This window comes from Indicator indicator, chromosome 10 (assembly GCF_027791375.1).
Source record: "Indicator indicator isolate 239-I01 chromosome 10, UM_Iind_1.1, whole genome shotgun sequence".
Lineage (NCBI taxonomy): Eukaryota > Metazoa > Chordata > Aves > Piciformes > Indicatoridae > Indicator > Indicator indicator.
In genome coordinates, this window is record NC_072019.1 from 26,506,569 (window position 1) to 26,522,887 (window position 16,319).

A 16,319-nucleotide genomic window follows, 5' to 3' on the forward strand; every position below is an offset into this window, starting at 1 on the left:
AGAGCTGGGAGAGAGGATTGAAGGAAGCGGTAGGATTGCTGTCAGCAGAGCTTTCCAAGAGCAGGTTAAGTAAATAGTGTCAGGAATAGCACAGGTCAGGGACCAGCAATCCTTCACTGTTGCTATGCCAGCCTTTCTGATTTCCCTTTCTCAAACAGAGGTGGAGTCTGCTCCTGTTAACCAGGTGGGAGCCAAGAAAGAGATCTCCTCCCAGCTAGTATTTTACTCAGGGAAACAGATGCTCCCCAGCCCCTGCTTGGTTCAGAAGCTTTGGGATTTGAATCTCCTCCTTACAGCTACCACTCCCAGTGTGACAGGAGCTGCATGTGCACACATACCAGTGAGGAACCTGCCACAACACCACCTCTAGTGCTTTTGGTCTACACCAGGGATGCCTTCTTAGTGCTTTTTCATCTGTTTCCAAGAACTGGGTGTCCCCTCCCTAAGAGTGTTCAAGGTTAGAGAAGACCTTGAGCAACCAGGTCTAGTGGAAGGTGCTCCATCCCATGGGAGGGACATTGGAACTAGATGATCTTTAAGGTTCCTTTCAACCCAAACTATTCCATGATTGGAAAGGACTAACCAAATACCTTAACCCACGAACCCAAAGGCTCTTGTTCAGTACCTGTGATAGGCCTCAGTCTCCGTAAGACGGATGAGGGGCGCCTCATGTCAGCAAGGAACTTGTACAGATCTTCGTCGCTCAGGCGATCACCCTCCTGTTGGATGGGGGAACAAAAATGGGTTATCTACACAACCCTCAGGACTCCAAGAGAATTAATAAACCATCTCATATTACAGTCTCTTTCTTCTGATCTCAAAACCTCCCCTCCCAGAACAAGGTGTTAACACTAACATACTAAATTACAGTTCATTTCTCCATCCCATTTCCTTCTTTTTTCCCTTATTAATCATCATGTCAGCTGCAGGACCTTCTCATTGCAAACCTTTTCTCTCCCCATTAATATTATCTTTTTCAAAACTGAGAATGGCTGTTGAAAGACTTCCCCCAAATATCCAATTTTTAGCAAGTATAATAGTTTGAAGAAGTATCTGTCATTCAGATAGTGATCCCCACTCCTCCTCCTCTGTCTTGTCTTTGGTATGAGCCTGAAAGAGCCTTAATCTGCAGGAGAAGTGTTAAGAAATGGTGGGAAGTGGAAGGAGTCTGCTGTCAGTCTTCCTTGTGCCACATTCTAGTAGTTCAGAATTTTGCTCATTTTGGAAGCATAGAAAAATGTGACTTTGCCACCCTTTAACTATCCAAAAGCAGAAAATATCTGATAACTTTGTAGCAAATCACAATAGGAAAAAAAATGCAAATGGAAGCAGAAAAAAAAGCCAGTTAGTATCCAATTAATAGCATTCAATGGGAGAAAAGGAAGGGTGGATACCAAATAAAAGACAGGGAAGAATCAGAAACTTAATATCTTAAATTATTTGGCAATTTCTAATGGATAAATTAATAAAATAAGGGTTTTCAAGGCTGCTAAGTGAAAAGAACCTCAACAAAGCAAAAAAATATATGCTTCTGTATATCATAACTAACTTAGTGACTAGGCTTGGGCTGGTGTACAACAGAAAGAGGGCTGCAGAACATGGTCAGTGGAATGGCTACATTAGCAATGCTGTAATACCTCTTTTCTTTCCAGATTTTGGGTGAACCAGTTACAGAACTGGATTTTATCAATATCCCCAAACGAAAGGAACTTACTGTGCTGCTCTGTGTCACTGAAACCCCAGGGACCCCATTCACAGAGTTTCAGTCATACTGAGTTTCAGGAAAGCATGGAGCAGCAGAGGCATGAGTCACCCTCCACTTGCATGGGTTGCACTGGAATAACTTGATGCCCTTGATGACATTTCTCCTTATTTACACTACTGTATTTAAAAGCAGATTTGGGCTGGCTACCCACAGTGAAAGTGGCACATAACCAAAACAAACAGAAAAAAACCCACAGAGGTTAACCAACCTTCAATATATAGAATCAACATTTCTGTATCCCAAATGATGGAGAAATCAGTCCCAAAAAATATCTGGCTGCACACCTTTTAGACACAAAGGTGACATTGAAATAACAATTGTCCTTAACCAGATGTGGCATTAAGCAAACCTTAGCAAAAATTAATGAACTGAAACCATTTTCTAAGCTTAACTAAAAATTTTATTCCATTTAATCACATTTTCTGCTGCTTCTCAGGAAAATCCCAAGCTGTGGCTAAGAAGATCTGCTGCAGAAGTGCTTTGTTTTCACAGTATTCTCTGGATGTGTCCAGAGGTATGATGCCAACCTCAAGCCACACTGATGAACCTGCTTCTGAGCCTGCTGATGTCTCAAAGGGATTATCCTTTACCCAATGATACAAAAAGGAGTCATGTGACCATCATGACACAGGCCATGAAACTCCTAGACTAGGACAAATATCTGGAATACTTTTTTGGCACATACTAACCCAAAGAAATTATCCCCAGGTTCTGTGAACTTGCTTCCAAGTGCATTTTTCCAAACATGCTTGTTAAAAGGCCAGGCAGTGATTATTCCAATGCATGTTAGAAAAATCTGGAGCAAAATAGAGTGGTGTTCCTCTAGGGAGACCTAGTTGTAGTGGTTAAATCACTGTGCCATAAAGATGCTTTATCATTTAAGTCAAAACCAGCTAATAATTCCAAATTCCATATTGTAATTATTCATAGTAACTTATTGAAAGAATCAACCCATAGGCCCACTGCTGGCAGAATGAAACACAGGAAACAATAACTCCCTTCTAGCTGTTCAGAGATGCTGTGAACAGGGAACAGGCACTTCCTGCATTGAAAGCACCACAAATCAGTTGTTGAGGCTTAAACTGACCTCACATCATCAAATCACCCTGTCCCAAGGAGCAACTCCTTAATTAGAGAGCCACAGAATCCCTACATGGTGGGGTTTGGAAGGGACCTCTAGAGATTACCCAGTCCAACCTCAGGCAGGGTGACCCACAGCAGGTTACCCAGGATCACAACATCCAGCAGGGTTTGGAATCTCTCCAGAGAAGGAGACTCCACAACCTCTCTAGGCAGCCTACTCCAGACTTCTGGCACCCTCACAGCAATGAATTTCCTCTTTGTGTTCAGATGGAACCTCCTGGGTTCCAGTTTCTGTCTGGTGCCCCTTGTCCCATTGCTGGGCACCACTGAAAAGAGTCTGGCTCCATCCTCTTGCCCCCTACCCTTTAACTGTTGATCAGCATTCAAAAGATCCCCTCTCAGTCTCCTCTGATTAGACAGCTTCATACAATACCTGCTTAAAGAAGTTTGTCACTGTCAGAGTAGCTGGCCTAAAGCTTGTCAGATTGCAAGCCTCATCCCCACTGGTGGTCCTCTCCAGCGAGCGTCTCCCAACAATACTGGAATTCCTCCTCTCTGACCACGAGCCTTTACGTTCTTCAAAGAATAAAAAGAGGGAGGAATTTAAAAATAAATAAAAAGAGAGAAAACAATAGCCCAGGAGCCTGCTTTTGTTCCAAGCAGGATTTCTACACAAAAAGATAGGTGCTGCACTTGGAAATTATGCAATCAGCGTGATCGAAGAGGTGGGTATGCTAAGACAATCACACTCCTGAGGCATCAGGAGGCTATGAAGCACAGCTGACTACTTCTGCTCCCCTCACAGCAACCTCACCCCAGTGCCTTACTGCTATTATAAAAGTCTTTATCATGCAGAGATTTATGTATTTCTCTTGCTCTGAAAGATGATGAAGTTGGCAGTTTTGGGGATGCTGAAGAGCAGTTTCAGATGAGCTATGTGGTTCACAAAGATTAATCCACTCCTTTGGAAAATGTTCATCAGCCTGTAACGCTCTCTCTGTCTTAGCAGCTTGCTTTTAAATAATATAACAGATGGTTTGCTTGTAAAATCCTTGAAAGATAAATCCATTTATTATCATGGACTTTGCTGTTGTATTGCAGCCATGACCCAAGACAATCAGAAGGCCTAGGGCAGGGGGAGGAAAGTGATAGAAGCAGCAATGGTATGAATCAAGACTACGGTAAACTCTGGATTTGTCCATATGCCCTCAACGCAGATGCCAGATACTGTCCTACCTCCTGTGCCGACTTCCACCTCTGTGGAATCTCTTTCCAAGCTCCCAGCGCTGCTCACGATGTTCATCAGGTGAATGGCTGTCCAGGCAAAAGGCATCCGATACTTGCCTAGTCTTTGGCAAAACTGCTCTGCCTGGCATTTCAGTTTCTCCAGCTTTTCCTTATTCTGGGAAGAAAATATTCAATCCAAGAGAGATTAAAAGGAGAGGATGAGGAACAAAGATTCCTTGAGCACAATCAGAGACAATGGCATCTTTTCTAACTTGCAATGACTTTGAGTTTCAATAGCACCTTCTAGAGGAGGACTGCTGAGTGCTATCCACATGGACTTTTGCTTCACCAAACTGCCAACAGACCACCAGTACCAGAGAGGGGGCAGCTTGGCAGTCAGAGCAGTTGGCTTCATGCTCTTAAGCCTACTGAACAGCCTTTCAAATCCCACTGAGCTCATCTGCCCACTGCCTTCCAAGAAAAGATTAATTTTACTCTGTGAAGTCTGAAGTGACATTTTGTGATGTGATTTTACACAGCAGGTGTTCAGATCATCTAAAGATGCATGGAAAACTAGAAACATTCCTCAAATAAGCACTACCATACTTGTTTTGGTAGGGAGAAAAGGGAGTAAGAGAGGAGTTTTCCATAATTCTGCATATCAAAGAGCAATATTTTACTTCAGAAAGGTTGTTACCCACAGGTCTTTAAGAAGTCCCCAGGCAGGAGGCTGCATAACCACAGTGAGAGCTCTGTTGCTCCCATTCCTCTAGTTCAGGACATGTTTATGCACCTTGCTGGGAAGGAGATCTTGAAAAACCACTTTTCCACCTACATTTCCAAACATCCTGCAAATCCAATTCTAAAACTTCACTTAGGCACATGTTAACTTACTGATCACAGGATATGTAGCATTTCACTTTTGTTATCAAAAACCTGAGGTGAAAAATATTGATTTTCCATATTGTGGTGCAGTGATAAACAAAGAGAAAGACAAAAAAAATGTCCACTTCTTCAGTTGAAAATATATTAGAACCTTAGGAAGGCAAAACTTTGTTGGAGTTTGATCAAAACTAGCAAATAAACATCCCAGCTCCTTTGAAAAAGGCACAATGGAAAGCCTCTGCTCACAAGAAGGGCTTGGCATCTCTGCTTTGCCCTTCATCCAGTCCCCATTATTACCCTTTGGTCTTCACTTTGCTCAACCCAGTTGTACAAGAAATTAGGAATAACTTTTGAGACTCAGAAAGTCTTTGAAGGACAGAAGAAGAATCAGCCAAATTAAGGGCAGGTCCATGTCATCTACTGCACCTTAAACTGCCCAGGACTTTGCTGCAAAGGACAATGTCCAGCTGTTGAAGGAAGGAATTAAAGGAACATTGTTCATGAAAAAAACCTAAACACTTAAGGATAAAGATTTTAAACTGCCCTTATTATATGCAAAAAGAACAGCTTCATCCTGCTGTGTGGCCCTTCTTTACAATATTAGTGGGAAAAAATGACCAGAAAATAGCAGAACAAAAGAAGAGCTAGCAGTGCACTGCAATGCAAAAGCAGGCCTGATGGAAAACCTCCTGTTAACATATTTCACCCACTTTACAATCCTACTAGAAGAAGGTGGAGCTCCTGAGATGGGGTTAAGCTGCAGAAGCAATAGAGAAGTTGAAATTTTACTGCAAATCCACATCAAAGGCTGCCTTCACCTGACCTATAAGCACACATCTGATCCTTTGAGACAGGACATCACAGATGACTGAGCTTGATGGTAACACACATCTCCCCTGTCAGACACAAAAACTGATGACCTTTTACTAGTCTACCCCAATAAGGCACCAAGATTCAAGGGTTTTTGATTCTTTTTTGGCCTTTTAATTAAGAATCTAGTTGAATTCTAAAGTGGAGCCTTTTAATCAGAAGAACACAATCAATGGTTGTTAAGTCCAAGGTAGAAGAGAAAAATGTTCTTACCTTTGCTGCATCAGATTCTTTAAAAATCATATAAGGCTCTGCACACTCCCCAATATCTCCCTGCTGTAACACTTTTTCCAGCTGAGAAAGGAAAATCAATAATTTTAAGGACATGAATCCAGCCAGGATTGTTAAATTAAACTCTAGGATGCAAAATCATTTTTTTCCAAAGAGTTAAAGCTTGGATTTCTCTTTGTGAGTCAGGGAACTCAAGTTATCAGAACCACTAAGTTCCCAAAACTCCAGCTATAACTAGATCACCAGTGTAAAATGTAGGTTCAAAGTGAACATCTACCACTTTGCTTTGGTTTGATCTGGTTTAGAGCCACTTTCAGCTCATTTTTAAGTCTTTAAGATACCTTTCACTGTCTTCATCATCATCATTTGCAGAATTCTGTTCTTACTCTCTTTTCCATACTAAAGACCTATTACAGCAGTACAAAAAGGTGACTTGGATGCACTCAGCTACAACAAGCACTACTTTAAATCAGTGTGTTTTTAAATCAGATAATGAAGTAGTCAAATACTTAGTTAGCCCAAGGGCAGATGTCTGCTTCTGAAGTCTCTGGGTAACACAAGACTGCTTAACACTCAGTTTCTGATAGCAATACCTTCCCTATCACATGCATGAAGACTGTTTCTTTCAGAAGCATCCCAGACCTCCCTCCCATACCTGCTACTCTGCACATGCTGCTATTAGATTAGAATATCTTCAGATTTCTCCCATGCTTATAAAGTGCCTTCATCCTTGTCTACTAGTAGAACTCCACGAGGTTATCACAATATAAAGAACAAACCCACTCTCCATCAAACCTTCCACTCCCTGCTGAGCTTACACCAGCAACACCAGCTGTCTGAAAAGTGGTTTCCCAGTAAGACCCAAGTGAGAACTGACCCATCAAGGCATGCTGTGTATCCATCTTACTTACCCCTGACTACACCCTATTCAGTAGAAAAATCAAAACATCTCCCAAGCCACCAGCTCCTCTTAGCTCACTGGTTTTACAAGCACTAATGTGCAGTCCTACAAGCTCTTTTGGAGACATCCCCATCTCCAAATGGGAGTTCTCTCTCCCTCCTACCTTGTAAAAATCAGGAGAGTGAATGTTTTCACAGGCAAAACATGATTTTTAGAAGGAATTCAGAGGACCATACCCAAAATTGGAGATCAGAGGATGCTCCTACATTAGTGAAAGCCTTATTCTCATCTCTTGTCATGCCACAAAGCCTTAATGCCTTTTCAAAAGCTTATCTAAGAAGCAACTGCTGAAGAACTTGCACAAGCCTTAATCCAGAGTTGACAGCCAACAGGCTGTGTCACCCCTGCCTGGGAACTGGAAGCATGTCTTCCAAGTCCTCTTTTTACAACAGGATGATTTTTATGTTAAGACCAGCTGGCAAAACTGATTCAAATGCCAATCTGAACTAGTACCATTAGTGCACTCATTGAATCGAATGAATAAAGAGAAAAATTACTTTTTCCTTTGTATACTTTGTTCCAGGATTGACCAATGTGGCATTTTATTTCAGTTATGGATCTCAGTCTCCTAGCAATTTCAATTCTTAAAGACATTTGGAAATCTGGCTTAAAGGTATATATCATTCTTGAAATGAGATCCAGATCAATATATATTTTTAAATCACTCACTTATCTATCATCTTAAAGAGTCAGCACATTGTTTCACATGAAAACCAAGATCAAGCCCCAGAAAGCTGCTTTATATCAAGCAAACCTTTGTGCTCTTTTCAGGTTTTCAATAATACAATAATGCAGATCTCCACTGAGCTGTTCTTGTTACAAAGGAAGCAAACATACTAAGAGAGAATATCTGAAATGAAACAGAATTCTCTAATGTTGGTGCCTATGCTTTTGAGATTAGAATTCTGCTCTCAAATGGAAACAAGAAGTCAGGGGCTAGTCAGCCAGATTTGTTTATATTTTATCTTTAAAAATAGACATTTCTCTGGTGTTTCTTACCTTTATTACTAGAAAGACATCTTGAGAGGGATAAGTGATTGAGAAGATGGCAGACCTGGCCAGGGTGGATATAGCAGCAGGGGGGACATGTGGACGCAGCATTCCCTTCATTTGTTCAGAGTTTAAATCAAAGTAGAAATTCTCTGAAATCTAAGGAAGAAGTTGGGTGGTTTCAAGCATTAGTTACACTTTTTATTTCTAGTAGACTCTTCAAAAACACAACAGACAATTTGGAAACACAAGTGAAAAACTATCAACAGTGCCTCCTTTCAAACCATGTATAAAAAGAAAAAGAACAAAGGCCTTTTCACTAAGAAATCAAGGCAGAGCAGTGGGAAAGGATAAAGGAAATGGAGCAAGCAATCCATACGACTCATGAAATCTCCTCCAGCTCCTGCAAGGTAAGTAGTTCTATCCCAGAACTAAGAATTACAATTGCTATCTGAATTGAAAATACCCAAGGACTAAAACAGAAAATGATCTTTAAGATCATTCACAGAAAAAAAAATCCCAAAACCCCAAAACCACCAGATTTTGGAAGACAGACATTGAGTTTCCAGGCTGAAACATCAACTCCTCCACTGCATCAAGGCTTCAAAGCCAAAATGAATGTGAGCTGGTTATCAACACCAGAGGTCACTAAAGAACTTACCATGCTAGGAGCACACCAAAAAAAAATCATGGAGTAATGAGATGATAAAATTGGCTTATGAAATGTGATTTAAATATTAAACAAAGTTCACATAATATTCCACACACTCTCATCTACATAACTTGAAACTCAATGCATTAAATTCAAGTCTTAAAGAGATAAATGTCAGGATGCATATTTTTAACATTTTTCTCTCTACTGCTGCTAATATCTTGAATTAGGAAAAGCAAGAGACTCTTCAAATATTAACTACAGAACATAAATAGGGGAATAAATGTATTCCGCATTTCCTGTAACTCAGGTCTTGGAAAGACTCCTCAGTTTTGTTTTGATTTTGGCAACTTTAGCACGTAGGACTTCCTTGTGCGTTATTGAAACGTAACTTGGACAGACACCAAGCTGAAGCATGAAAAAGGGATTAAGAAAGTCATAAAAACTTAATCTAAATAAAAGGTTTCAGTTACTTAAGTTCTCTCTTTGAAAGCCAAGATTGGACAATATATATATTCTGATTTCAGGCACTCACATATTGGATAATATTTTTAGAAAAGCTGTTATACTTCAGCCACTTTACTAAGCAGTAGAAGAACACCACACAGGACAGTTCAGGAAATACCTTCCTCATTCTTCCAACCACTAGTACTCACTACCTTCACATAGATTTTTTTTTCCAGAACTAATTTCTCCCCCTTTTTCTTTTTCAATTCGTTTTCAATGGCAATGACAACACTCAGGTAATTAAAAACCTACCTTTTTCTTTTCCTTAACATCGTACAAAGCCAAACTTGCAAAAATGGGCTCGATTTCTATTTCAAATCTTGAAAGAAAGAAACACATCAAATCAGTTGACTTGCATTACCCACCCTCTCCCTAAATACTTAAGTGATGGCTGACCACTGTTAATCTATGCCAGGAACAGCTGAACCAACCTAACAGCTTGCTGCTGTTGAGAAGGATCTTGCTCCCTTATCTTTCCCCAACTCTTTCTCCCTCTGCATGACCTCTGCTCCCTTCCACCAGGACATGCATTGGTGCTCCCTGGGCCTTCCAAAAGCCATTTCAACTCACTGACCCAACAGAAAGGTTGGGATTAGGGTCAGAGGACGTAAAACATACTTCTGCAAAGGCTTTTATCTTCTTCCAAGTGTTGCTTGAAAGCTAAGCAAAGCAACCTAACAGCTTCCTTAAAGGGAGATGAATTATTAATTGGGACAGCTGGACCACTTAGCTCCTCTCGTTACCCTGAGAAGCTGCCCTGTGTGCTCATTTACTGTGCTGACCTGATGACACTGCTAAATGGCCAACTGGTCTTCTCACCATTACTGGCCAGAAACCTCCTCCCTCTGGAGAGTCAGGGATGGATATCCGGGCAATTTTCAACATTTAACTTCTGTCAGAAAACACCAGTGTCTCAAAAACTCTCTTAGAAAGGTGTTGGTTTGCCAAAGTAACTGTTACCAAGTGCCTGTGCTAACAGAAAGGCTTCCAAGGACCACACTAACCTACTAAAAAGAGCTACAGTTACCGTTTTAATCACCTGGGAGGATAAAAAAATTAAAAACCATTCAAAACCTCTCCCTACACCAAAGTAAGCAGAGGCTGGAATGCCGTTCTCCTGTCTGCACAGCCTCCCCATGACATTAATGCCCAATCCAGGGTGGGATACCCTCATGGATCCAGTCCTTGCATAGAGTTCTCAGCTTTTCAGCCTAGGACTCTTTCTGTCAAGAGGGAGAACAATATACAAAACTACATCCCCAAATAGGTATCTTGTCTAGTTTTGCAACAAAAGTGTGATGAACCTGAAAATGACCCTGGTTAGATCATCTTAAGCCTTCTCCCTCAGGAAAGGACTATGTGCTTCTTTTTTGTGCCACTAAAAAAGTGCAACTGTTAGGGCAGTTTCAGAGATAACTGTGGTGCACAAACAAGCACACACCTGGGCAGATTTGCTATAAATTTACAGTTAGCAGGAGATGCTTAAACAGCAGAAATCATTAATTCCCAGCATCTGACTTATTTATGCTAAAAGATACCATCTTTTGGAGAGGAAGCTCCACTGCTACTCCATATTATGTTGTTCCAGCTCATAAAAGGCTGCAAAATCAGTTCATCTCTATGGCTATATTAGGTCCTGGAGTACTCTACGAGCAGGAGATACATCCCACACATATATCTCAGTTATGAGCCACAATGTAGTCTAACTGGAGCTCTCTAATAAGAAGGGTTGACCTAACTGAGGACACAGAAGATGAATACAGCAGAGTGGAAAATCAGTTTTGTACTTTATTTCTCCAAGGGAATAACAGTAAAATTTTACCTTGTGTTATTAGAGAAGAGTTATAGGCAATGAACCAGCTGCAGGTAACCCTATATTCAGGAGCTCCACTTCATTAAACTTGTTTAACAGGTTTCTATTCCTCCAGTTAATGCTTGCTAAGTATATAAAGTCTTCGCTCTTAAAGGGACACAGTCAAGGTTGTTGAGCCTAAACTTTGGCAAATCTTTGGTTGTTCTATGTTTTAAGGCTTAAGCCTTTTTAGTATTTTCTTTTCTTTTTCCCCCCTTTTAAACATCCTCACTGCAGAGATGAACACCAATGAGTGGCCAGCTTCAGAGCTCTGAATGAGTGTAGTGAGGCATATGTGCTGGCAGCAAGGCTCAGGTAATAGCTATAGACTGGCTGGAAAGCAACACAGAAATGGTAAATATTTTCTGTGTCACATCAATACTAAGAAAGTCTTGAAAATTTAAGTGTTTGATACAATGTGTAACTTATCCTTTACAGAACTAACCTGTAACACCACCAAACCACGTTACACCCCTTCAAAGGTAACAAACAAGGCAGCAGAGTTATTCCAGATACATATGGATACCAAGGCAGATTTAAACTCTCAATTTCAATGCAGCTGTCTGTTTGAGTGTTACTTACTTAAGGGACAAACACTTCACCAGGAGTCTTTGGCCAAAGTGTTCTTTGGGTACTTCAGGGACACAAAGTCGTTCTATAGGCTCCTCCTGAAATTAGAGACAACGCTTGTACAAACCATTAATAGCATTATGAAGCAAACACATGCATCACTTTTTTCTTCCAAGACACTAGCACCAATTTAATCTGAGGCTTACCAGCATGTGGCATTCAGCAGCAGCTATAAATATGCTAAATTAAATCCCTTTCATGTTTCTACATTACAGGGCATTGCATAACCATAAAGGAAAACCAATCTTCAGAAATAAGGTCTATGTCAAGACAATATGCTAAAAAATATGCAACACTAAATAGCTCAAGTCCTCATGGATATTAAAAACAGGTGATCTTAAGACAGGGAATTGATTGAAGCTCGAGGAGGGGAGATTTAGAATGGGTATTAAATTCTTTACAGTGAGGGTGGCAAAACACTGAAACAGGTTGCCCAGGGGAATGTTCCTCCCATGGAGGTGTTCAGGGCCAGACTGGATGAGGCCTTGAGCAACCTGGTCTAGGGGAATGTGTCTCTCCCATGGTGAGTGGGGTTGGAACTAGATGATCTCTAAGGTCCCTTCCACCCCAAACCATTCTATAAGTCTATCAAACCCATGGCAGACAGACAGCTTTCACGCTTCCTATACCCTTCACTGCTTACATCTCACCACAGGCATGTAAAACTACCTCATCTGGTGCTGGATGTAGTGCAAAAAGTTCCTTGTGCCTACTGGACTTCCTCTGATCTTCGTTGTGGTGGTCGATCTCTTCATTTGGGGTTCGGTCCAGTAAGTTTGGAAGAAGGGCGTCTGGAAGGGAGTTCTTCAGATCAAAAATACTGCAGGCCCAGCTGCCCCGGGGGGTGTCGTCAATCGACATTGAACGGCGTTTGAGCTCATCCTGGGATTCAACAAACAAAAAGCAGCTCACAACAGGAAAGGGACTGCACTTCTAAATGCAGCTACAAATTAGCTTTCATGCAGCAGGGTTTTAAAGGCACATTACTTGTTCATCCTGGTAACTGTTGCCATCTGGAGCTTCGTCAGACTCAAAGATCTGTTTGGGGAGCCCCTTTTGCCTCTCCTTCTGTTTGTCTAAGGTGTTGGGATTAAATCCAGTTCCCAGCTTGTGGTATCTGAAAGCAAAGTATTTCAAATGCATTCTTAGCATGCTTTTTGACCCCACACCCAGAAGCAGAATCCCAGAACAAACCCAGTATTATCAGTGTGGGTTCTCTCAAAGCATAAGCTGCTCTCTGGAAACAGTATTTCCAGTCACCCTCCAGTATAGCTGGATAATCATCCAACAAGCAGCATTACAATGTGACTCTGTTCAACTGTAAAACAACCATGGGTGATGTCAAAAGAAGAATTATCAATGGCCAATTAAGGTCATCATAAAATGTGTGATTGTGATGCCAAGCTTAGAACAGGCCCAGAGCATGAGGTTCTGATGGAGCGAGAACTGACGTGGAGCAGGAAACGTTAGTAGCTTGAAAATCAAAACTTGAGGTAACATTGCATGAAGTTCAGGAGTCCTGAGCACCTCTGGAAAACATGGAACTTTCCAAGCCCAACTAAAATGAGCATCTTCCCATAGCATCTTTACAAGCAGAATCAGGGCCTTCAGAGTTCACCAGGGTGTAAGAGCGCTTGCTAGTAAACAGTCTGGCTGCTGTAGCTGACAAGATCAGATCTCTTTGACTAACAAATGTTTGGATACCAACTGGCACTGTGTCTATATTTACACACACATATGGCCAGAGCCTCACAACATGTGCTGTAAGTCAGCTCCTGAAGCACTGCTGGGGTCGCCTCTAGAAGTTCTTATCCTGCCCTGTTACTGAAGCTACCACAGAAGGATGCACAGGATGCACATTTTTCATGGAGGTGCTGGCAGGAACTAATGAAAGAGAGGAGGAAAAGGAGGAAAGCATTTTCCTTCCTTAAGCTGCATAGTGATGGGATGCACTTTATCTCCCCTTAATCAAACCACCAGCAGTTTGGCACAGGCTCCAAAGGAGGTGAAGGCCCAAGCTGTACTTCTCTAGGAAATCCACAAAGGATCAGAGTGACCCAGTTAGCACCGATGCACACAAGCTTGGAACACCCATCATGCAATTAATGAATGAATAGTGGGTGGCTCCTCCAAGAGTCATGTATCAAGGACAAAGAAAGTTGTAGGTATGAGGAGTCTCAAGCACACCTTTCCCATTGTAGGCAATGTGACTAAGAACCAACCACTTTGTCCCATGAATGAGATAGCCTAAGTGAGCCTCCTTTGAGCTCTCCTTGCTCAGCAGTGTGGCTGCATGGGGACGATCTTCCCTTCAGCTGGGGCACCTCTCAGGGCTGCTCCTCAAAGCAACAAGACCTTTCACCAGCAACAGAACAATGGATGAGCCCAGTTTGAGTTTTCCCTGGATGGCAATTGGACTGCACAGCAGGTGAATCCCCTTGAGCACCCTCAAGGGGTGGGATTCTTCACCTGAGACTAAGAGATCCTTCCTCGCCCAAGGCAGTGAGACCCCTTATTCACATCAGATCCTTGGTAAGTGATGGACAGAATACTGAATTAATACTAATGAAGTCCATGTGTCTAAATCCTTTAGACATAAACCTCTGACCAAGTCTGGGACTAAGACTGGATCCAGCCATACCTAAGGTCCATCAGGAAAGAAAAACAAAGGGGTCCATTCTGAACCTCATGACTCAGTAGGAGGGTCCCAGTACACTGCCATGAATTTATCCAAGTCAAAATTGCTATGGATATTTATGGAAGTGTCTCTCCTCTGGAGCAGCATGACAGATTCTGACTGCAGTTCAGCAATCACTCATCACACCTTCAACCCACTCAGGTAACTCTGATGACTTTAGCTGCAGGCCTTCCCCAAGTGCAACTCACAGCTGATGGGCACAGGACAGAAACCTCTGCTGCCTCCAGCTAAACCTCTTCACTGCAAGAATCACAGTCAGGTATTGCAGGTACTAGGAAAAGACCCTGAGAAACCATGGGGTGTGCAGGCTAGGTGGCTCACATTGTCCAAGTCTACTATGCCCACAAAAGCTGGGAGTTAATAAGCATCTCTCTCTTGAGTTTCTTTCTGGGTGTTTGTTTGGTTTTGGTATGAGATTACAAAATACATTTTTTATTATGTCATCTTAGCACTGCAAAGTATATCTTCAGCATCCCCTGAAAGTGGTTCTCAGGACAACATTAAACCAGTGAATTGTAGCAGCTGCCACAAAGGCAGAGATGTAGCTGTAGTCAAGTCATTTGTAGGTGATGCACATCACATGGATCACTTGCTCCTTGATAGTAGCTCTTGAAGTCATCAGACTTTCAATCATCCAAGAGAGTGTAGGTTCCAAGTAAAGCTACTCAGGAAGCTTCCTACTAATTTGCATAAATTAATCAATGCAGAGTTTCTGAGCTGCTAACTTCTTAGGTAAATGCTGAGATAGTGCAAATATTAACAATTATTTATTTGAATTACATACTTTCTCAAAGTCTCTTTGGGAACCAATAAAAGCTGCAGAGGGCACCTTATCTATTAGTGGTTGTAAGGGCAGATTAAATCTTACATTGTTACAAAATTAATCCAACTGCTCTCTAAAAAGAGCTAAAAGCATATGGAACAAAGAAAGAAACAAAAGTTGACAGTCATTTTACTTGCTTACATTCCCTAATTTCTCTACCATTCTAAAGGAGCAACTTTTGACTACAATGGCCTAGATTTCCAAAGATGCCCCAAAGGGTTTTGAGATCTAATTTTCAAATCACAAAGCATCACTTCAGCTAAACACAAAGTATCAGTTCAGCTGAGCCAGGCAACTAAAAGCCATGGCACATGGAATCAATGGCCAGAACAATCATTTTTGAGCTTCCTCATACCAGCTAGCCAACCTGCAAACATTTAAATAGGAAACCAAGCTGCCAAATACCACAGAGGAACTCACTTTCTGTTGACAATCGCCCAGTCTTCTGTGTAACTTCTTACGCAGTCCCTCACATGAGGATCCATCTCACTGGTAAGAGAATAAAAGAAAAAACACCTCCAGAACCACAGACATGGTAATGACTTCTAAATGTACAAACTTCCACTTAGTAGGCTTCTGTTCAGCCTGCCAGGCATTAACAGCCAAAACCTCCAGGCTTCAGCCTTGCAGATCCTCTAATACAGAATTCTTGAGCAAGGTGCCATAGAATCATGGGGGGGTTGGAAGGGACCTCTGGAGGTTATCCACTCTGCTCCCCCCCCACCAAAGCAGGATCACCTAGGGCAGGCCACAGAGGAACACATCCAGGTGGGTTTTGAAAGCCCGTAGAGAAGGAGACTCCACAACATCTCTGGGCAGCCTGCTCTAGGGCTCTGGCACCCTCACACCAAAGAAGTTTCTCCTCTCGTTCAGATGGAACCTCCTGGGTTCCAGTTTATGCCCATTGCCCTTTGTATTATCACAGGGCACCACTGAAAAGAGACTGGCACCTTCTTCTTTACATTCACCCTTCAGATATTTGTAAACATTACCAAGATCCCCTCTCAGGCTGCTCTTCTCCAGGTTAAACAGCCCCATGTCACTCTGCCTTTCCTCATCACAGAGATGCTCCAAGGCCCCTCAGCATCTTTGTGGCCCTCCATTGGACTCTCTCCAGTAGTTCCCTGTCTCTCTTGAATCAAGTG

The 16,319-nt window shown here is 42.0% G+C and overlaps 1 protein-coding gene across 1 annotated transcript in view; it reads right to left on the bottom strand.

Annotated features, from left to right (window-relative positions):
* DOCK7 (dedicator of cytokinesis 7) overlaps positions 1 to 16,319 on the bottom strand; it is a 120,039-nt gene that overhangs the window by 72,986 nt on the left and 30,734 nt on the right. The window contains exons 4-13 of the mRNA XM_054384559.1: positions 15,595 to 15,663; positions 12,641 to 12,770; positions 12,323 to 12,535; positions 11,606 to 11,691; positions 9,424 to 9,490; positions 8,022 to 8,171; positions 6,044 to 6,124; positions 4,085 to 4,250; positions 3,282 to 3,424; positions 626 to 719 (exon numbers count right to left, since the gene is read on the bottom strand). Coding sequence (XP_054240534.1) covers positions 626 to 719; positions 3,282 to 3,424; positions 4,085 to 4,250; positions 6,044 to 6,124; positions 8,022 to 8,171; positions 9,424 to 9,490; positions 11,606 to 11,691; positions 12,323 to 12,535; positions 12,641 to 12,770; positions 15,595 to 15,663 — 1,199 coding nt within the window. The remainder of the gene's footprint in view (positions 1 to 625; positions 720 to 3,281; positions 3,425 to 4,084; positions 4,251 to 6,043; positions 6,125 to 8,021; positions 8,172 to 9,423; positions 9,491 to 11,605; positions 11,692 to 12,322; positions 12,536 to 12,640; positions 12,771 to 15,594; positions 15,664 to 16,319) is intronic.